This window comes from Larus michahellis, chromosome 6, assembly GCF_964199755.1.
Source record: "Larus michahellis chromosome 6, bLarMic1.1, whole genome shotgun sequence".
NCBI classification, from domain to species: domain Eukaryota; kingdom Metazoa; phylum Chordata; class Aves; order Charadriiformes; family Laridae; genus Larus; species Larus michahellis.
In genome coordinates, this window is record NC_133901.1 from 56,425,998 (window position 1) to 56,449,949 (window position 23,952).

Below are 23,952 nucleotides of genomic sequence, written 5' to 3' on the forward strand. Positions count from 1 at the left end.
ACTTCTCTTCCTGTTATGTGGCGGGAGGTTTCGAGGGATGGCATGTGGAACAGCTTCATGGATCATGGCCGCATAGCTTTCTATGTCTCTGCCCTGCACCTTTATTGCATCACTACTCAGCGGAGATCCTCAAGCTGGTTGTGGGGTCCAAGGGTTGGATTCGTCTGTAGATTTAGACTTTTATCTTATATAAACCCATATGTATTTACAATAATATTCCAGAAAATCACTTTTAAGTCCAATTATTACTTTATGCAGTTCAAGGTAGCAAAATGAAGTGATGTAATAATTACCATTGCTTTTTTGTGAAAGAGTAGCTGGGGTTCCTAGGGTATAATAGATGGATTAAATTATTAGCGCATGAATGTTCTTGCACTAACATTGTAGGTTGTTGGGTTTTTGTAAGAGGAGAGTCACAAGCTCAATGTTATTTTGAAGAGTCATTGGAGCAGAAAGCAATTCTTAGTTTTATGTCCTATGAAAACTTAAGATGGGAAATAGTTGCTTTAATGTTTTCTATTGTTAAAGAAATATTAGAAAAAATATGACACTCTGCACAGAAGACTGTATATGATTGATGACAATTTTGCATTTAAAAAGCATTGTGTGAATTTGAATGGCATTAAATGTTATTTAGTTGTTGAATAGCAAGAGAGGCGGTTTATATAACTGCTCTGAATAGTAAATTCAAAAGATGCTCTGAAAACTTCATAATGGGACCTAGCTTTGCAAAACATTAAATGCTGTGCAGTTACAATGAAAATAGTAAAACCCTATGATCCCAACTTTTTTTTAAGAGACTATTTAGTTTTTCTTGGGAAACCAGTATAAGAATGAAAGGGGAATTTTATCACGGGATTTCTTCCGCACTGTGAAGATCACTATTGCACAGTCTTTAATCGCTTGCCTGCGGAAACCATTTCTATTTAGGAAAATCCTTAACTGACTCTTCAGGCAGGGCTTGCCCTGTCTGTCTTTGCATATATCTGTAAAGCCAAATGAAGGTCTGATTACAGCCCAGGAAAATGACTATTATATGACTATAATGCTTTGATGATCTGGATCAAGGGTGTGTGTAAGTTTGCTGAGTTCTGCTCCTATCCATCTTTTGCTCAAGTAGTTGCTTCACAGACAGCCACAGTGTTCGGAGCAGGCAGCCCATCCAGTCGTGCCTGGCAACATACTTGAACTTCTAGCTTCCCCCATGATACTAAAATTTTTCTCTGGATGAGTCTGAGTCCACGTTGCTGGCATGCCACTTAGCCAGTAACTTGTATTTGAAATAAGTCTTACCTTCCAATCAACAGTGACTGTGTTGGTTGGAAAAGTTATGTTTGTGTGGTGACTTGGCTTAGAGGATGGAAGCAGCTTTGAGGAAGCCAGACTGATTGCAGATGGCTGTGTGATACCTGCACTTCCAGAACTTTGTAAACAGCTCGCCTAATAAAAAGCCAGCTTTGTTCTCCAAGCATTGATTCTTTTCTGTCACTACCCAATATGTTATTTCTCAAAAACATGTATCACTGAGGAGAAGAGCTGGCTAGGATTCTATACCCTCATTTTATTGCATAAAGATGTGTAATATTCACACGTGTTTAACTGCGTATTCAGTATTTATAGTCTCAAAATTAGTTTTCTTGTGTCATCTGAGAACTAATCCACTCTACCTTTCACTGAAAAAAGATGCCTCAGAAGTTTACTTGCACAGTTAGAGACATGTTTTATGATTCTTTAAAAACTGGATGTTATAGTCTTTGGCAGATGCTACTCTAAAACTATGAAGTTATAACAGTGTGACAGTCAGCCTTGAGAACATCTTGATGAATTAAACATGCTGCAGCTGCAGAGTTTGCTTTAGATGTTTGCAATAATGACTGGATTAAAGCTAAAGTAAACATAAAGATCCAAAGTTTCTAATATTGATTTCCAATGTGATCAGTTGTTCACACAATCATTACTGCAATTAAACACTGAGTCATTGTAAACAGATGCACATACTTTCGTTTATGTTCCAATTCTTCTCTCTCTCAGGAAAGTGGAAATTGCATATGTGATTTGGGGGATTTGTTCTTTTTGCACCTGGTCTATTTTTTAAAATTAGGAATTAAAATAATCTACTTTCTTACCTCTTGGTAAATTAAAAAATGATTATGCATTTTCTTCCAAAGTGTGCTTTCCCCCAGTGTTCTCTTAGCAGTTTAAATGTTTCACATATAGCATATGATAGTTCAGTTTTACAAAGTCTGCATATAATTCATGTATATATTTACCTAAATTTAATCCCTTTGTAATATCAAGCTGTACATCTAACACAAAGATGAATGTACCTAATTGTTTTTTCCTTTGCGTGGTGTGTTTTCTGAAAAGTTCAGTGAAACCTATATTGCTAATGAAAAGAGAGAGCTCTCAAAATACATAAGCAGGTGCAGATCCAAAATATTTTGACTATACTTTTTAATTCATTTTAATTTCTAGGGCAGTACGGAGCCAACCATTTTCAAGTGTTTTAATTCCATTATTCAATCAGTATGCTTGGGTAAGTTATTGAAAGTAGGGCAACTAACAAAGCCTTGGATTTTCTGTTAAAAGAAAAAAGAAATTGAATGAGCAGAAGCTAGGTAGAGAGGAAGCTGCCAAAGGAAAGAGCCAAGAGCCAGAAAGGAAAATGGGGTATGGAGTGGGAGTGAGAATGGGAAGTCTGTGGTAGAAGTACAGATTTGATAAGGAAGCGCAGAGTGGCTGGATAAAGCAATGAGGAATGGAAAGGGTACATTTGATTTGCGGCTGCATTGTGGAAAAAATCTGGTTTGGTTGAAGAGACTGAGCTGAAAAAGCGCATGAAAAAGGAATGACTGTGGAGAGATATGAGTGGAGGTTTGATGGACTAAAAATGAATTAAATTAGTCAGGCTAATGCTCTAAGCTAGCAACAAGAAATGGGTAAACTTTCAATTGCCCCAAATAACTGAGTAAGCCGTCTTTATCTCACTTTACTCTGGATATGGCATGAGTGGAGCCTGAAGCTACGTTAGAAATCTGAGATAAAAGATTAAGGCTACAACTTGGTATAAGGAAGAAGGGAAGAGGTGGAATTAGAACAGATACAGATTGTAAAAGCTCAGCTTGCTAAGACTGATCGATCCCACACTGGCCTGCAAACCAAGATTGTTGTCAGTGCTGGCAGCAAGCATTTGGTAGCCCTGTGGCACCGTGTATTTTCTGCCTAGTGAAAAAACTAGGATGTTACAGGAATTGAAGGAAGCAGTATTTCTTTGAAGAAAAAGAACTCTCTATGCATATACATACGAAAACTGAATTAAGGTTATAATGCAATCAACCACGTTCTGGGGTTCCTTAAATTACAGGTCTTTGATTTTGCAGTCTCAATAACGTTCTTTTGAAGTGGTTTGTTTATAATAATCCCATATGAATTACACTCAACTGTTTCATAAAATCCAGGATTCTGCATTTTTCTTGTTTCATTCACTCATGTGAAGCTTTATAAAGAAAAATAAAATAAGCCAATTTAACAGTATGTGACAAGCTAAAGCTACTGTACATAACATAGACCTAAAGCAAAACAGAAGTGTAGCTGAAGTAGGAAAGGAAGTAATCCCTGTTAATCTTTTTAGTGACTTTGTGACAGGACACAGAACTACAGTGGGCAATAAGTTTTTGTTCTGTTTTTGTTTACAACAATGTGCTATTTAACGTGTTAAAATTTTTGCCCAGGTTGCCAGATAGGAAGTTCCAACTTTCCCTTCACTTTGTGTGCCCAAAACTGAAAACGTATTCTTGTAGTCTGGATGGTAACATATTATGCTCTTTATTTATTGTGGAATGCTTTTAGCTATTAAATTTGTAATGGGAAATTGGATGCATAACTATGTAGTATTTTGCAACAAAGTAACCACAAATCCGTCATTTTAAACAGTGAATAGTTCCATCTTATGCACAGCACGGTCTTGTTCACCAACTAAATTTTAGCAAATAAAAACATGCTTATTCAGTTAATAGAACACATAATAGTAATGTTTTTTAATACTTTATTTTTCAAAGTGCCAGCACTGGTCTTTTTCTTCCTCTTTCATCAAAGCTACTTGGAGTAAGTACTTTGCATGTAGAAAGCCTGAAGACATCATGTTACGAAATAGTTAATAGGATAACTGCCTAGAATATCCTAACATTAGCCTGATTAGTCTGTTTCACTCGGTGAATCTCCTTTTTATTGTTCAGAAACTTAATATGAATAAACCTATAACTAGAGTTACAGAGCAGTTGTAAGAGAAATATTCAAGTATGGTGTTTCTGAGTAAAAGCATGGGACGTGTCCAGTGGTAAAATGAAACGACAATTTATGATTCTGGCTTCTATTTCCTTCAAAAATTATTCATGCCCAGAATTATTAGAATAAATTCCACTGCACTATTTTGCATCAATACCATTACACATGATTTTGCCTGAGGGTATTGAGTCAACGGGTAATGCTTGTAATACTGCTTTTTCAATCATGGTTTGTTATAATGTCATTTCAAAGAGTCATTTTTTTCTCTCTGATTTATTTATCATCTTATTTGTAGCTGGATTAGGAACAGATGAGTTTTTATTTTAGAGCAGGCAGGGTGATGTGAATATTACTAAAAAAAATACCAGTTAAACATGAAAATTGCATTTGGAGATAATATAATGTCAGAGGCACTTCAGGTTATTTGCTACTGGAAACCGTTACGACACCATCAAAGGGAAAATGCACAGTGTCTAAACAGTGCTGTGGAATATTATTGTTGAACTTGATGAAATACTTCTCATTTCAGCACAATTAGTACTTCAGCATGTATGTTCTATAATTACAATGAAATTGTGCTGTTGATAGTCTCATTCATAAACACAGCATAAATATTTAGCAAAATGTCTGATTACAAGCAGAGCAAAAATCACCAACACCCAGTCTTAAAATGAAACCTCTCCAGAAAAAAAAAAAAAGAAAAAAAAAAGATTGGGAAAAACAAGAAAGGAAAAACACCTGAAAACTGTTAGTTGTATTACTTAGGAAAGTACTAGAAGATCGATGCCCACATACTCTAGTAATCCACAAAATGTTAAAAATATGTACTGACCATAATGAAGATAAATACTACTCAGAGTCAAATACACTAATGGGTAATTACTACACTGTTCCTTAGGGCTTGATTCTGTCATGTTTTTTCATCAAGCGGTGTCTTATTCTGAGAACGTTGTCTCACTGGCTAGCGATGGAATAAGATGCTGTCCCTCTCAGGCTGCCTGGCAGTATGAATACCAGGACCGTGGAGAAGTTTCATTTTTCCACGTTACTTTCTGACAGTGTTCATACTACAGAAGATAATCATTGAATACAATTATTTGAAATCTCTTTTTTAATGACAGGATTGTATGCATTTTTATCTGGAAATTGCTTTACTTAGACTTCCTCCCTCTTCCCCTCCTTCCTCTATTCCCTCCCCTCCCTCTCCATAAAATCATTTAGCTCTCTCTGAAAGTTACCGATTACAGTGATTCTTGTTAGCACTTTGTCTACCCTAATGAGTCAGCTAATGATTTCAGAGTAGCCGCCACCATTTTATGGATTAGTGTTACATTGTATTGCCATACTTTCATTGTAGATTGAAGGCACTCAACCTCATATCACTCCGTGTTCTGCAGGAACTTATGGATCTTCTGTAACACTTTCTGTGTATCTGCTTTACACGGTTCTGGGTCTGTAACTGGTGTAAAATTGCAAAGTTATTTGCTACACTGAAGCTCTGAGCAGATTTATGTTTTCCACCAAAGATGTACACCATTCATTCTTGGAAAACTAACAGTAGCATAGAGAAGGAAGAGAAAATAGCTGGCTTCCTGACCCGAGTTTGCAAAGTATGCCTTCATCTTGGTCATTACAAGTCAGTAAAGAGGGAGTGGAGCTGGTTGCAATGCTGAAGGTAAGCTGCGTGGCAGAACATGACAGACCTGAATGGAAATCGTGGTGCAGGGGCTACACCTGTTTATCGATGGCCATAAATACATGGATTGAGGAGGCGCACATCCAGCTGTTGAAAGAAAATAGAATCATAGTCCCTGTGGGTAAACATTGATATTGCCAAATTCTGCTATTGAAGTCAATAATTTTTACATGGTGATGGCAACACTGGGCTCCTGTTAGTTGTTTTAGTAAAAATATCTATATACTACCATGTGTATTTCTTTTCAACATATAGCATATAAAATAAAATCACAGCCCACTGTCTTGGTTAAGGTCATGCTCAATGACTCATATTCTACGTGTTAAGGGTAGGAAATAGCATGGAGCTAGATATTCAGGAAAGATTTTAAAGAAATATGCTTGAGAGAGGCTAGCTTTCCCTCATATCTCTTGTATTATTATGAATCATGCTAATCAAGTACTGTTGTTTGTCTTTAGGTTAGTTAATTCAAATATAGACACAAGCATATGGTAATAACCTCAGCAAAATGCTTCTTTTCTTTGAAATTTGTTCCTTTTTACTGCTATGGAGGGTTATCATGCGTTTTCTTATAGGTTTCTTCAAACCTTGTGGCTTACACCTTTCAGAGCTATTAGCTGGCCCAGTTAATGCACAAGCTCTGTCTGCGAGAAACCACTCCAGAAACTGATTGCTTTTGATAATGAGGAAGGTGGAAATATCTTTTTGCCAAAACTTGTTGTTTTGAACAGGAAGTGATTGAAACAAAGTTTGTAACATCCTTCCTCAGCCTCCCTTACAGCTGCTGGTTTTGCTGAGTCACTTTGCAGGCACTTTTCAATCAGAAACCCACTCTCTCAGAAATCCATTAAGATAAAACAAAAACAGGTTAATGTTTTCTATTCAATCTGCTGCAGAGCTTTATTAAGACCCAAATAAGTTTATCTAGACTATTGCTTTTCCCCCACCTCCTCTTTCCATTACTTTCTATTCTAGGTGCCCTTTCGTTGTTGCTTCTTGGCTCGCTGGTGATTGGAGTAAATTTGGTTGGAGTAAAATTTTCTGAGGCATTTTATTAGAGATTATAGTCTGATTTAACATCTACCTGAAAAAGCAAGTTGGAAATGTCTAAACTAAAATTCCACTGAATATTTCTTTTCACTATTTTCTTCAGTTTTACCTCCCTGACTTGCTACGTGTGTTGCACACGTTCTCCGTGTGAAAGCGCTGAACTGCGGAGGCTCCTCAGCGTGTTCAGTATTGTAAGAAGTGTTAGCACAAGAAGCACCATTAGGAGGTCATGTCAAGTCAATCATTCAGTAACACTCTCCTCCAGCCTGTTTTTTTGTCTTTAATAGCCTGTTACTGACATTCTCCCTTTTGTCCTTCTCTCCTCTTTTATTTTTAACTTATTTTTAGAAAATGTCCCTAGCTTCTCCATACTTATGATTGCAGGATAAACCTAATTGAAGTTGATGGGGATCAAGAATATAATCAACTCAGTGTTTATTTTGGAACTTGCAATAACTTAATTGTCAATAAATAAAACATCCAACTAGTTGTGCCATGGAGTGAGTTTGGATAATTTTTCATCAATCAGTCTGTATAATCTGATTACCTCTCTTCTGGGTGACCTTTCTGGGAGAAGATGTAAGTTTGTAGCTGAAATAGAACATATGTTCTCCCTGTCTGTCTTCTCTTCTCTCGGGGATTTCCTGACTCAGTTTCGTTGACAGCAATCCTTGTACTTGTCACATCCAAGAATTCCTAGACATCTGCATTCGGTGGTTGGCCTTGGAACTCGACTTTTTGTTTGAAAAATATGCTTTCCTTGACAGAGGCTGACTTTTCTGTGACCTCAGTGTTTTCAAGTTTTCTCTTGGTTGTGAGTTAATGGAGATATTCAGGCTACTGAGGCAGAGCAGGCTTCCCAGGTGAAAAGCAGCAGTGAACTTGCATGATTTCATAAGGCTTGTTTGCTAAGGTTCACCAGAAATCCACGCAGCTCACTGTAGTCAAATGAAAAAGCCTGTAGCCTTGGACTGTGTTTAGTTTTGCACTGAGAACTTATATTTCTCCTATTACTGAATTTGTGTACTGTCGGAACTAATATTTAACTCTTGAAAACTGATATAAAGTATTAGGTGTGTGCCTAAGGACTTTTAACTTCCAGTTGAAAAAAATCCATGCAGCAGAATTGAATTATTGAATCATATGAATTTCTTCATATAAAATTGAGCCAGAAAGATGCATGCTCTTCTAATGCAATATTATTTTTTTTGCAAAATTTTAACAGTTAAGATAATAAATTGTTTTCTTTCTGGCCTCTTTGTTCCTTCTTTTTTCCTTACCTCTCAGGCAGACCTCATTTCTGTTTTAAAAAAATTTTGTAGTGTAAGCCCCAAAACTCTCTTTCTTGCAATTCTGATCATACAATAAATGAAAATGTGACTAGATCAAGAATGTCTGTTTATTTCTTTTCTCCTCAGTCTTCTGTGAGTTAGAAGAAGCTGCTTGAGGAAATTGTCACATATTGCATTTAATAATCATACATCAAGAAACAATTTTATGTACTACAACTACCTTTTCAGAAAGATTTCACCAATGGTTGTTTTAGCATTCATAGAAATGTTCCCATAAAAGTGACAGTTGTTTGCACCTATTCCAACTTGTTTGTTTTATTTGTAATAATTCTTATTTCTAGCATTTTCACAGATGAAAAATAATTTAATGCTATCTACAGAAGATAGCTGTAGTCAATGTAAGAATTGCAGGAAATGTTACAACGAAAATACTTCTCTGTATTGTTTTGTGGACACAGGATTGTGCAGACTGTTTTATGCAACAATCAGACTCCCTTGTTAGCTGAACGATTTCGGCATGGTATGCAGGAGTTTAGGTGAATATAATCTGAAAGTCATAGAATAATGAAATATATACCTACATTGTAAGGTATACATTATGAAAGGCTGATTTATTAGAAGTAACATTTTCCTAAAAGTTTCTGCAGTACTGGTGTGACCTGTGTCCAGTGTTGGTGCATCAACACTTGCTCTAGCAAAAATGGCCCAGTGGCAGAGAACAGACAGGGTAACAACTCAGGTCCCACTGCTAATCATGTGGAAAGTATTTGCTATTTGATATCATAATTATGTTTCTGCCTTCACAATTCTTTCTGTAAGCTCATTTTATTCATTTAATTAACAGCTATTTATAATTTTTTTACAGTGTATAGATTTTATTTGAGCAAATGGAATCAGAGAAAAAGGGAGTGTGAGCAGTTTAATAGCTTTGCTCCTTTAATAAGCCATCTTAGTATATTCTGTAAATTGTAGGTCTTTGGTGTTACTTTGCACTGCTTCACTGAATGCAGTGGCCTTTCATATCTACAGAAGTGCTTTCATATCTTTGAAGCTATGACAAGCAATGTTAAGTAGCATCATCTCTGCATTAGTACCAAGTATCTTTAATTAAAAATCTTCGATTGACTTGGCATAAGTGATGACATGTGAAGGTGTCCCTAAAGCGACAAACACGCATGTAAGATAAATTTAGGGTGCATTACGGTATCTGTTGCTATGGTTGATTAAGAAAGTTCTTTTATTACTGTCACTCATCTACAATTGACTTTACCCACAAAACATTTTTAGAACGGACCCTGTCCAAGCACAGTGAACAGTTAAGTTCCAAGTTTGCAAATAACAGGCTGTCCTCTTCTCTTCTGTTGTTCATTTATCATTGTCATGCTTACTGCCATTGTAATAATTCCAGACATGTAAAGTGATGGGAGTTTAGTCTGCTTGGTATTTATCATTCAGTATACGGGAAATCCTACTAAGTTAGATGTGATTTTATTTCCATTATATCTCCATTTTAATAATTCAAAAAAGGAAAGCAAAGATTAGGGTAATTGAACTGATGGAATAGATATCACATGTGAAACACCATATAAAAATTAGTGAGAAAAGTCCAAAATTAAATGAGAAAATCCCTAACTACCCTATGTAAGAGTTTGCCATTTTAAAACATGCAACATCATCAGGATACAAAGAAAATGTTAGAAAAATGTATATGTTAAAGACATTCCTGGATACTTGTCTAGAAGCAAGGTTGTATGAAATAATTTTGTAATTTGTTAACAAGATACTGTTATATTCTGTGTGGTGTCATGTGTCGTCCCTGTTTTGTTCGTGTCCTCCCCCCCCCCACACACCAATTTATTTGATGAAACAGTATGTCAGCAGGAGTCCAGACAGAACTTAATGATTATGACCCTTCAGGGTCTTTTGCAAAAGGAGGGAGTGATCCTCCTACACAATGTCATAGTTTTCCAAAGGATAATGAAATCCACTGGAGTATGACTGTATTCTTTCTGAATTACAGCTGTAGAGCAAATAAAAGTCAGCACTATGAAAAGAGTAAGAAAAATGGGATACAGAAGGAAATTCTTTGGTCTTTGAAAGGCCGTGATTTTGCTATGACTTATTCAAGAATAAATGTTCAAATAATGTATAAAGTAGAGTTAGTCCAGTAATCAACTAGAAAACTTCATAGTTAATTCCAGTTTCTCAGCTAATACCAAGCATGATAAGGAATTAAAGAATGAAATTAATCAAATTTCCATGTGTCTCGTCTACAGAATGGTGGGTTGCGTGTGTGCATATGTGGTACATACAAACCTGGAGTACTTTGCTGTCCAGCAGATTGTGCTGGTTCAGAACCATTAAATCCCATTCCATCAATGATACTGTCTACATGGTCCTACTGTCTTTTATTTTGAGGTAGTTGTATTCAAACTAACTTTTTAAGTTCATCTTGAGATGGGGAAAATAATAATGAAATGCCATGGTGACAGACTGAGAGTTATTTATGGTATTACTCAATTATAATTAGATAACTCAATTTGGTATTTTGCAACACACTGTTATTACCAAGCTATTTGGTAATGAACAGTAGGATATCAGTCTACTTGGAATCTGATTAAATGTGTGCCTTTCAAGAAGGCTGAGTTAATGTTAATGGAGAGCTTGAGTAGACTTGGTTTCAGGAACTCTGTGTACACAAATCTGGCAGAGCAGTTGCAGGCAGAGCAAAAGCTTCGATGTCTCCTGAGTGAGAAACCTCAGCAAAGTGGTCTTTTGTTCAGTGCAGTGTCAGGAGGTTGCTGTCACTGCAGCATTTTTCCTTCCTGACCAAAGAGTGGAAAGGAAGATGGATGGCCACAGTAGAGGCAAGTGTGGGCTGGGTGTCTAAGCGGTTTAGTTTCATTTCAACAGCCTAAAGAATTTATCTGGGCTCACTGAAAAGTACAGGTTGCTTAATACATGCACAGTGTATATTCAGTGGCCTAAATTTTTATATAATAGCAAGATCCTTTGTGTTATGAAAGTCAAGAATTTGTGCACAGTAATTTCTAGTAACCTCTGATTTTCTGAGATCTTTTCTCTTATGTCTTTACTGGTGGACAAATTGCTAACCATATTTTAAAGTTTCCTATCTTGACCTATAGGCTCAACCTACTTACATTGAACTACTCAAGAAGCAGGTTAAAGAGACACATCAAGGTACTCCAAAAACTGAAGAGAAAAAGGGGTCTGAGGTACTTTCCAGTGCATTCAACTTTTCCCGATTTTTTAAATGACATATATACAAAATCAGTAAAATAAGTATTCCCCGCCCCCCCCCCCCCCAAAAAAAAAAAAATATGTGCTGTTGGACAATGCTGATTTATATAACTAAAACTAGAATTCCACTTTATTGAGTAATAGTTTTGTATTGCTGGCTTCATCATATTAAAACGTGAGATGAAACCAAGTGACAATAGTAGTATAACATCTGTTTGAACTTTAGCAGTGCTAGTTAGGATATCATCAAGCAGTGCTAGCTCTGTGCCTTCACTTCCTGCTTCTCTTTCATCAAAAGTATTATTGATAGTTACTGCCAAAATGAAAAATAAGAGGTAGCAGTTCACATAAGAAAACATTTGGATGGCAGCTGTTCTACGTTAGGTGTAGTTAATGGTCATGTTTGCAACCACAAATGTAATATTTACATCCATTGAAATAACAGAATTGATTAAATGGGATAAGAGCAGAGTGATACCAGCTGCTTCAGAGCATTGTTTTTTGTATGTTTGATTGATGTTGATTGGGCATGTCTTGGATCTGCTGAATATTATTAAGAAGCTGAAAACAATCACAACTATGCAAGCAGTTCATTACTTCTCTTGAGCAAAAAGAAAAGAAAAAAGGATGAAAGAACAGTAGTGAAAGTAATAATCAAATTTGCATCACTGTATAAGCTCTGCATAGATTGACAAAGAAGCAAAATCATAGGTTATGATTAACATTAATAACACTTACATTGCTAAAGTTGTTGGCAGATATCAGCTAGAGATTAATTTAGAAACATGGCTTGTAGCTACTGAGAATGGTATTCAGCATCAGATACTTTGTATTAGAAATTTTCCCTGTCAAGCAAATGAAATGAGTTTTGCTTGCAGAAAAACATAACGTGACAGAACAAAAGAAATGGGATGCAATTTGGGGTCCCAGAGATATGAAGAGCTTCTATTAAAGAGTATCTATAACATCTGTCTACATGTCTAAGATCTTTTTTCTTGTTTTCCTTTTTTGCAGTAATGTACGTGTATGGATTGCCCTCTCTTGTTCTTAATAATAGCAAAAGAAAAAACAAAACAAAACAAAAGCCCTAAAATCCTGTGCTCCCAGGACATGCTCTAGGAAAGAAATATCCCCAGTATTGTTACCCAATGGGCAATATTCCATCTCATATCTCCTTTTCTTTTATTCTGTTCAGTATCTTGTTTCCTACCATTTTTTCTAGTCTTCTGTATATGAAAAAAGATCATTTTGCCTGGTCAGTGTTTTTCATAGGTTCCTTTTATTCCTGAATCTGACATTTGAACTTCTTAGATAAAAAGAACATTATTTGTCTATGCTTTATAAGTGTTCTCTACTATTGCAGACACAACTTTGAACTGTCAGTTCATTGTGGATATGTGATAGTTTTCAGCTTTTCATGCTCCTGCAGTACTCTGCAGTTGTCTGGGGCACTTTCCTAAATATTCATATGCTAAGATATTCATGGTGGAGGATAAAATACCTTAGAAAAGAGGAGACTTTTTTTATGCTACTGGTGTCAAAGCAGAAAGGAAGACCATGTTTGTCCTGATTTGATTTAAAAAAAGAAATAGTAAAATCCCTGAAGCAATGGGCAAAATTATTCCCTCAAATTTCTGATATGGTGTGTCTGAATATAAAAATTATCTCATAGAAGCCAAATTCTTTATGGACAAGTGAAAAAAAAATTATTAAGTACTGAGCACACTATTAACAAAACTCTGATCCATATGGAGTGTATGACTGCCTGAAACCAATGCCTTTATAGTGGAGCTTAATACAATGCCCACTGACTTCAGTGGGAAAAAATTTATTTGAGTGGGTTTAGTTTGGATAAAGTGCAATTGATATACAACAGTTCTGCAAATGCAAATCTGGGGAATATAAATGCCAAAGAATTAATGTGACAAGCAAGCGTGGCAAGGCACTATTTGTGAAGGTTGCACTGTACATGTTGATACCAGACAGTAGAGAAACAGATACAATTTTAAAAGTTACTTTCTGTTTTTCATTAATAAAACAGAATACCTATATAACTTCTTGTTGCCATAATTTCCATTGGCTCTAATTATTTGCCTAATTAAAGATGAACTATCTCAAAATAGTGAAAATGTTCTGTATTACTTCACTGTACAGCAATAATTTGCTAAGATAAATGACTTAGTAACTTCAGATGGATTCAAGAGGATATCATCCAGACAGCTCTTAAATACCTACTTCGCTTGTTGGGAACTCTGGAAGAGCAGAATCAGAACGTTGTATTCTGTCCTTTCTGTCCTCCCAAGCTCAAGGGAACACTGATGGTCTCTGGCTCTATTCACTCAGGAGCATCTAACCTCTACCATTCAATTTAGTCTTCATAACCTTTCTAGCACAGTTAAACTGGCTTTCATTCTACTTTGTGTCATTGAAAAATAGCTGTTAGGAAAGCTGCCTGCTTTACTACTCTGACTGTTGGAGCTGAGCGGTGTCGATGAAAGATGGGCTTTTCTGTAGAGCTGGACTTAGAACTTCAAATTTCAAGTAACCCTACAATGAAATGGAAACAGGTTTCTAATTTGGTTGAATCCCTGATAAAGTTTGACTTCAGCTGACAATGTTAGATTTCACTTTAGGGGTTCAATTCTTCATTGTGCCTTGGCAAAACTGTGGTTCATGACAGGACTGAGATATGGATCAGGCACTGTAAAGAATGGGACTGATGGAGAATATCAATAAGCCAGTGGGTACCAACTGATGAGGTGAATTTTACTGATAATACCCAAGCATATTTCAGGGGCAGTATGAGGCTGCCCTGGGCTCGGTGGTTTTGGCTATTTTTTCTGCCTCATTCTTCTTTCTGCTTCCATTGATGCAGCAGCTTAGACAGTGGTATGCAGCTTTCACATGCTCTGGTGCTATAGAGCTTGGCCAGGCTGCATCCCCAAGTGTTTCCTACCAGCGTTGTTCTTTTCTGGTGACTGATGAGTAACAGGAGCGTTGAAAGGAGAAAGATCGAAGTGCCAGTATCCAGAAGCAGGATCTACCTGTTCCAGTAATCTGCCTGCCTGCTGCTTTCTGAGTCCCTTGAGTTATGTGATCTCAATGGGAGTAAGAGACAGGGAAGTACCATCCGGATCAGGGAGTGAAGGAGAGCAAGGAGGAGAGAACACAGAGGAAAAAGAAGGAAAAGCTGTGAATCTCTGGTGCCAGAAGTTGTTCCACCATGACATGGGCCTGCTCTGATCTAGGCATGGACTCCTCTTCCTGACCCATTCCCATGGGTATGCTGGACAGTGTAACCGTCCTGGAGGCAGTGCTTGGCAGCTGAGAAAGCAGAAGTGCTGGTAGAAGTGTTCCTAAACTTTACAGTTGTCAGAGATTTTCCTGACTAAGTGGAATTCATCAGTGGGTAGTTTTTTAGACAGCATCTCCTCTTTCACAGTAGAAAGTAAATCTAGAAGATTATGAAACCTTAACCGTGAAGTTTTCATGACACGAGTCTGAGATTGTTCAGAGCTGAAGACCGATTGAGACAAATGATTCAGGAATTGCTGAAGTATTAAGTATTCTTTTTCAATAGAAATGAGTTCATTCTTGCTTCCAAACTCCTGTAAATGGTAAGGTTTCACTGTTTCAATATTTTTCTACCTTAGCAGCTTTTTTAATTAATATTGTATTTCAGCGATGAAAGGAATGCATAAGGCTACATACTTTACTACATCAGTCATCTTAGGGGAGGTAGGTTTGTGAGGTGGTTCCTGTGCAAGAATACTATCTTGTATTATCAAAACTTCAGATATGAAAAAACAAAACTGTTTTTTACTGTAAATCATTCATTAGGAGTATATGAGTAAATAAGAAAAAATTTTTAAAAAGGTGCAATTGTTGATCCTTCATTTCAGCTTACTTTTCAGGTGGAATATTTTCTTTTCAGATAAGCCTTTGGTAAGTATTAGAAATTTGGAAAGCAGTGATGCTTTTGATGCTTGGCTATACATGGTTAGTGTAACCACTGAATCAGTGAATCAGTTTGAATGCATCTATAGAGAAAATTACTATATTAATTCAAAAAACATTGATTTTATTAAGAAAGTCAAGCTATTGACCCTCATGGAAGGGAAATGTAGGTTTTATTTGAGTTCTAGTCCTAATACTTGTGCACAGAGTCTTGAAAAGTAAACCAAAACAGAGTTGTAAACTAGTCATTAGAACTGAAAGCATCAAGCAGCATTAGAATTATTTTTTAACTTGCTTTGACATTTCAAGGTCAGCACACTGATAAAGACAGCGTGCTCTGTAGAGGATACAATGGGTAGAACTGTCAAAAATTAACTCCTTTTAAACAGCAAAAAACATCAATTGACATTTCCCTTTAACATCCTTATTGACTTCTTTTTTTGTTTAATTCTTTCACAGAGGATCTTTCTCAAAGCTGGAAGTGAGGAAGAAATCTTTGCACATCTTGGCTTGGATTATGTCGAACCATGGGAAAGGAATGCTTAAAATGATTTGCAATGGTCTTTCTGCCAATCTTGCAGTCTGATTTAGATATAAATAAAATACGTGTCTCTGACAACTAAAGAATTTTAAAAATTTATTAGTGAGAAGAAATTATACATGCTGATGTTCGTAGCAAAGAAGAATTTAAGTTCTTCTGAATCCTTTCCAGTCTTTTCTGGTTTAGTTTTTGAAGTTTTGTACATGGGAGTGACAAGACAGAACTTGTTTTTGGGGACAAAAACTTGAAACTGGCGAGATTTTTGCTTGTAATAGGGATTTAACATTCCTATGAGTAATGCTTGTTAAAATACTGCCAGCTATGACAATACCTAAATAATATAAAATATTCGAGCTGAGTCCAAAAATTACTGAAATGCATGCTTATCTTTATCTGAATTTCTTAAGTGTTTTGCTGAATCTATATATAATCTATATATATATATAAGGCTGAATGACCTAGGCAGTAATTAGTCTGGCAGTCTCACCGAGCAGAGTCTTCAGTTGTAATATTTTTCCATGTGGGGCACCACTCTATATAAACCATAAACAAGTTGAGAATTCAGTGACATAAAAATATTTCACAGGAAGGGATTTTGGAAAGTAAAAGTGGAATAATTCAGTAGCAATCTTCAATTGTGAGATAAAAATACTATAGATTTGGAGTACTGATTTGGACTAAAGAAGATTCAAGTGGTGATGTGATGGTCCTCAATCAGGAATTTGAATTATAACCTGCATGAAAACAACTGCTTGAACTGTCAGGCTGATGGCTCCTCTGGGATGAGAACTTTTAATTGTGCTCAATTTAGATAGATAGCTGGAAATTTATTTGTTAGTAGATGTATATGCATTGGATTGGAAGTCTCACCTGAGCTGTTTGGTTATTGGCTGCTCTAGAATGGTATTCCCTCTTTTTGTTCAGAAATTAATCTTAGTTGTGGGAGACTTTCTCATAAAAGTAATCCTATGAGACATTTTGGTTTCAGAAAATTTCCAGGTAGCTCTTCTGACTGTAATGATAATGAACAATTTGTAACACATTTATCCTTTAATGAACAAGGGCATTTAGTGCTTTAGTACATGAAGTTACTTGTCGGGGGCGGCTAGCAGAAAAGTACAAGTATACAAGAAATTCGAGGGCATGCCGACCTTGCAGACCTGAGACAAATAAATCTGAGGAGCCAGGGAACAACTGGCCTTGCAGGTCTGAGATAAATAACCTTGAAGAAGTAGGGAGTAGGCAACAAGTTATCCCTGTAGCTTTTAGCACATTCCAAAACTGTAGCTTCTAGCATGTAGCGAAACCGCAAGTAGGAGGGATTATTGTAATGAAACATTTAGAGCTAAGCCAATTAGAAATGATAGAATTTGTGTAATTTATGTAACTGTTAAGTAGCTGTATAAAAAGCTTTCCGACGCGTCTAATAAACCGACATCTTGTTTGCATCAAGCAGCGTCCCGTCTCTCAATCGCGGCAGTTACTTACTGACCATTCATTTGTCATTTGTAGAATAAAGGTGATTAAGAACACCGAGACTGGTCAAATAATTTTCTTTCTTAAAAGTCTGAACTTTTTTCCTGTTAAGACTGAGTTTTATATGCAACCACATCTTTCTGGTTGTTAAAATAGGTAGTAGCTGTATTTTTCTGAAATGTTTTCGTTTATTATTGTGGTTAGACTCCGTACTATAAAAACACTTTGAAAATATCAGTTCACATTAAATTATAATTATTTGTTGCCCAGATCTTTTAGGATACAGTTCATGCATCTCATTTTCTATCTCCTCTACTGCATTCATGAAAAATACTCTCATTCATTTTTATGCATTTACTTGCCAGGGTAAAATGTTACAGGATCAGGCACAAAAGTAGCTGTAGGAAAATGAAGCCTGTTTCTGAAGAAAGGATCAGGTTTTTCTATGAGGACCTCATTCAATAAAAACACTCACAGGTAGTGGGAAGATTTCCTAAGCTTTAGCAAACAACCTGAAACAAAAGCTAAACAGGAATGGCTTTATCAGACTTACTGCAAGAAATGGATGTTATGCTATGAATCCATTCTATAATTGGTGATAATCCTAATTTTATAGTACAAGCAATTTAAATTCTGTAATTTAAACCTAATTTGATGCCATTAGTAGAAATATAGGCAAGACTTTTTTTTTTTTTTACAGATATAGGTGACATGATAGTTTTGATACTAAGAAAAGTATGCTGATTTTGCTTACTCATTCCATTCAACTGAGGAATGCACTTTTAAGAGAACTGCACTGCAAACTATTCTAAAACCTCAGTCAGAGACTTAGAAAAATGTGATAACAGCATAGAGTTTTATTCTTGCCTGTTCCAATAGAACCATCCTTTTAAAGTGCAGTTTTGCTAACTGAACTGAAAATATAAGGCTACTTTCTAAATTGCTCTAAGTAGAAAGCACTGGCACTGCTTTATCGTGCTGGTGTATGAAGCACTTTCTCTGTGGTTTGTATCAGGATGCTGACTCTTAAGTAGCAATGACATTTTTCAGTCCTAGTGGAAGAGAACAGTACCTTATCTAAATATACTTACTACTTGGCCAAAATTTATCAGAAATTATACATTCCTGTTGTGCTGTTTCTGCATACTTCAAGCTACAGAGGAAATATGAAACATTCTGATTTCCACATAAAGAAATGTTTGAAATTCATAACTCCCATCTTGCCTGCCAGTGCATCGCTTATAATTATACCACCTGTGGGGGAGAAGATACCAAACACAAGTTCTGTCAGCTCCTTCAAGACTGGAAGAAAACAGCATATCACTTTATTCTTTTATTTCCCTCAATTTTTCTGAACTTTTTTTAGAATATATTTTACAGAGAATGAAAAACAGGATTACTCATGGGATCAAGTATTATAAAAAACTACAGAATTGTTAAATGAGGGCTTAGATTTAACAGAAGGTCAGATTAGATGACCAGGATGGCTTGACTATGAAGAAGATAGCTTCTGTTATGAACACCTCATTTGAAGAAGCTGGTAGCCCAGTCACTATCATAGCTACTGTATGCAGGATCATCCCTGATGGCACTAGCCAAATTCATTGTCCGTGTAATGGCAGAGCCAGAAAAGCATAAACTCAGGTTTTAGTAAACAAACTCTGAATCATAACATGATGTTCCTGCATCAATTACATCTAGTCCTACAGTCCTGAACAGCCTCAGCCCTGTAATGATTTCAGTTGTTCTTGATGGCGCTAGTCAACTGAGACTATAATTAGAAAAGACAGAAGTCATACAGGAGAACTGGAATGGAACAGGTTAAAGACAAGAAAACCTCTATCAGTTGCGCATATCTGGATCCATGAGAACAGTGAAAACACCCTATGGTGTGGTGGAACTGTTGGAGTCAATGGTAATGAAGCTTCTGCACTCATGAAGGACAGGTGAGGCCTGGGGGCCCGGAAAAGGGCAAATGCTTGTAAAAAGAACAGAACGATGTTTATAATAGGAGGAAGGGAAAAGAGAAATTCAGATCAGTGCACTTAATACCTCCTAAATTGCTAGAATGATTAATAGACTTTATTTTTAAAGCACCTAGAGGAAAACAAAGTGATAACTTATTGGTAACTTGTTCATCAGAAACAAATAATATCAAACTAATTCAGTTGTCAAGTCCCTGGAGGCTGATTTTTAAAATGTCTGTCTCTCCTCCCCTGCTTCTATGCCAAGGCAATTTGGAAAATAGTAAGAGGAGAAGGGTCATTGGTTTTATAAGCATCTACATGCCAACTTCCTAAAAATCAATCAATGACTCTCTCTCCAGGAAAAACAGGTAAAAGTTAAAAAGAAAACCACTGTATTTCTTTCATGGTTTATGGTAATTTGTGATTTGTTGAATACCCCAGATAATGTTTTTCAGTGACAAACATGGTATAACATGCATTGTATAGGCAACATAGTGCAGTCTTTAAAAAAAAATATCAAACAAACAAATCCAAGTTCACAGTTATACAAATGCTTTGCTACAAATCTCTTAAGGCAAAAGCAATGAGGTATGTTTAGATTGGTGGGTAATAATGTAGTTAATGTCGTCAGTGAATCTAGGTGGTATAATATACTAAAGGAAGAGCTTATTGTATCTACACAATTCTACAGAATTGCAATGTAAATATTCATACAGCTGGCATTATAAACTTGAAGCCACACAGACTTTCTAGAAATTACTGGAAATCTGAGAACTGCTGCTATGTTATGTAAATAACTCCAGAACTTTAAAAAAAAAAAAAAACAACAATGAAAACCAAAACCGTAACCCAAAGATCTGCATACCTTATACTCCCCAAATGAAATGTGTTTTCTATAGCTTATGGCCAGGATTGTTTGGATTTCTCAGGTAAGATCATTCTTATGCCTTACTATGAAAAGTATTCTTTCACTTGTTGAACAACTATTTCTTTCTATGATACAGTTTCCTTCAGCAACTACAGTTGAAATATCAAGTCCTAGGTCTAAAAGGTTAATTGAAGGAGTCACATAAACAAATGGAGACAAGGAGCTCTGAAAACCTTCCATAAAGGTTAAACTTCTGCTGGTATGGCTGTCAGTCCTCTAGTTAGGATACAATGCTTCTGGCTTTGCCTTTAAGGGCCCAACAGGGGCCATATCCCTAAAAATGTCACGTGTATAGCTATAGGTAAGTCAGAACTTTCCACTTCTAAATTCAACTAATAGCTCTCTCTGTACACACATCAAGAGCCTCCTTTCTTTCTTTTCTTGTCTTTTCCTCTTTTTTTTTTTTTTTTAAAATGTTTCATTTTACCAAGAGAACCAAGTAATCTTTGCCCCTGCTGTGCAGATATACTAAGTGCCTTTTATTTCAGTCAGGATGCATCAGGTGTAACTGGTTTTAGCTGATGATGCTCCTTAGGAAAAAAGATCAGTTCACAGTCATGGCCAGCATTCCTCCTTTAGGATCTAATGTACTTGGGATGAATTGTGCCTTTTTACAGCTTCTTTTGTGTGATTTGTGGTATTATACATTAGGTCTGTCAAATTCTAACTCTGGAGTGGCTCTATTTATTTTTAACTAAAAAATTGGATCTTTGAATGTGGAAATTAAGTGTCTTCTCAGGTGTCCTGTGTCTCTGCCATAATTCTACTGTGCATGTGTAGCCTCATATCTTGCTCAGGTGTCTGCAAAGTGGGTTGCTCTAGGAGCAACTGCTCTTAGTACTTAGAATCCCAAATCTCTCTACCTTGATCATTTATTCCACATTTGAATTTCAGTCCCTTTTCCCTGTATTCAGTGTTAGAGTGATTTGTAGCTAGAACGTGATTCTGTGGCGGCCAAAATAAATGCCAGTTTAAGTGCTGAACATTAAAAACACAAACCTCACAAACAGTATTCATCAGCTTCTATTTGTCCCCTGTCTTATCCCTGGTCTCTGCTTCTTTCAGTTTGCATGGTTATTTCCTTGTTTGAAGGTTGTGTCGAATACAGTGAAAATGTACTTTGTGCTACCCTGGCCTAAGGTGCTTTGCTGAAGCCAAATATGCTCTGTTCCAGTATCATCTCATACAATGTCAAATTATAACTAGGAAAGACTTTCCTCCATGAATGCTCTTCAAACCCCTTAGTTTACTTAATGTAAAAATGTATTTAATGACTTCTTCAATAAATGTGTATTACAGGCAACCCATAAAACCTTAACACTATTTTTCACCTAATGCCTCTAAAAAAAAATAGTATTCTTGAATACTACTGGAAATACAGACAATCCATATGTGTCGCACTGTGGGGGCTACTGAACTACATATCCCAGAATCCCAGGTGCCTCAGGTAAATGTTATATCAGTTAGTTGATTAGGATCAATCACCTGCAGCTGATGACTGACTGTGGGTGGAGAGACCATGTGTTGGGTAAGTACGAAAGCTCCCAGTTTCCTGTGTTTTAGTAAGTAAACATTCTTATTTGAAAAACAAGCTCCTTATTTATTTATTTATTGATGTTGGCATTTGATTCTAGTTCCTTTGTGACTGTGCAGCAAAAAATACTGCTGCGTGGTATATTGCCTTTTGTGCTGCATTCTCTCCAAAATCAACATGTTAATTCAAAGGGAGTTTTGGAAATGGCAAAGCTTCCTAATTAATTTGCCATTATTTTTGAAGTTATAGGGGAAAAACACTTGTATGAATCCAACTCAGAAGCATTTCTATTAAATAAAGAAAGCTTTTCTAGCAAAGTAGCATTATTTCATGTATTTGTTGCTATATATACACACACTATATCCAAATTGTCCTATGTTTTCTATCAGCTTCAGTGTCTTTTTCTCTTCAGGAAGCTATGTATTAAGATATAATAGAAAATAGCAAGAAAAGTCTCCATTTTTAAAGACTAGGTGATTTCTCTGACAGTGGAAGTGTAGATTATATTCCAGAAATTGGTGGTTGCAACACTGGGGAAATAAGAGCAAATAATAAAAACCTTATCCAAGTACTTAGAAGATAAACTAGTAATCTTTGTATATTTCTAACCACTAAAAGAGATGATTTGGAATTGTCTTCACAGCTGGGCAGAGAGGCTGAGGAGTTAATATAGCTTAAAAATGGAGCTTGACAAGGTTATGTGATTGTGTGACTAGGTAGGAGCGTTTCTGCAGTCGGAAACTACTGCTGATGATACAAGTCTGAAAGCGTTCAATTTTCAGTAGCCTAAGGATGGGTGGAAAGACCATATGGTCCTGTGGATTCCATAACTGTACTCTATGAATCTCACGCTTCAATATGCAATGGCTAGGAAATTTTGCTTCTGCACTTCTCTGAAACACAAAAGATCAAAGTTGTTGAGCAGGATAGCCAAGATCTATTGCTTCTGGTGATCCTGAAATCTTTGTGTTCTTGTTTAAACTATATTATGATATATGAGCTGATTGTCTATGTTTTAAACTAAACTACGGTATCAGAGATACAATTCAGTGCCTTTTGGCCTTCTGCGTTACACTTCTGAGTGTGTTAAAGGCTGCTAGAAAGTATTTTTTGTGTTGGCGGTACGTGAGTGGGAAGTGGTTGTTCTGGAAACCCTTCCAGACTAGTTGCAGGGCTGTAGCTGTTGCAGGGCACTTGACAAATGATGGATGATATAATTTGAATCCTTCATGATACCAACACACAAAAAAGAAGCCAAATACCACAAATATCAGTATCTGTTTGGACAAGACATTAGAATTACAGAGGGACTACGGATATTTCTCTCCCATTCTGTCTCGCCCCTGGTTAGATCTGACTTCATTAGGGGAGAGGACATGTATCTGAGGAACTCCGCTCACAGCTACAGAATAAGTGCTGTCCTCCTGCTCCTTGTGGAAGGGACTTTCTTTACCTACTTGCCTGAAGGACCCAGAGGTTCCCTTGTACTGCATACGACTAGAAAGTGGGACATTGAACATCTTTAAGCAAATTTCTGTCAGATACAAATAAATGGGGCCTAATGAACCACATATTTAAAAAATGAAGCTGCAAGCCGCTCTGGTACATGTATGTATGCAGGGAAAGACTTTCAAAAGAACCCAAGTGAGAAAGAAAGTACAGATGAGTGGGCCACTCCACTGTGAATTTTAGTGACAGATGGCTGCTAAGACAGTCCACACCAGATGATAAATGACTATACATTAAAGCTTACAAGCCACAAATAAACACTAAAAATGCCTCCAAGAAACATTTGAACTGAAGTTTAATGATCATACAAAATTACTAGCAAATCAAGAAGTACAAGATGTTAAAAAGAAGAAAGGCTGAACATAGAATAAACATTCTTCTGACGCAAGGAAGGGATGGATAGGTATGAAGACTAATCAGAGCTGTCAGTGATGAACTTTATATTACAATTATACTA

At 36.4% G+C, this 23,952-nt stretch overlaps 1 protein-coding gene across 1 annotated transcript in view; it reads left to right on the forward strand.

Moving 5' to 3' along the window:
* Positions 1-17,468, forward strand: part of DNTT (DNA nucleotidylexotransferase) — a 93,370-nt gene extending 75,902 nt beyond the window's left edge. The window contains exon 11 of the mRNA XM_074591050.1: positions 16,000-17,468. Coding sequence (XP_074447151.1) covers positions 16,000-16,086 — 87 coding nt within the window. The 3' untranslated portion in view covers positions 16,087-17,468. The remainder of the gene's footprint in view (positions 1-15,999) is intronic.
* The last annotated feature ends 6,484 nt before the right edge of the window (positions 17,469-23,952 follow it).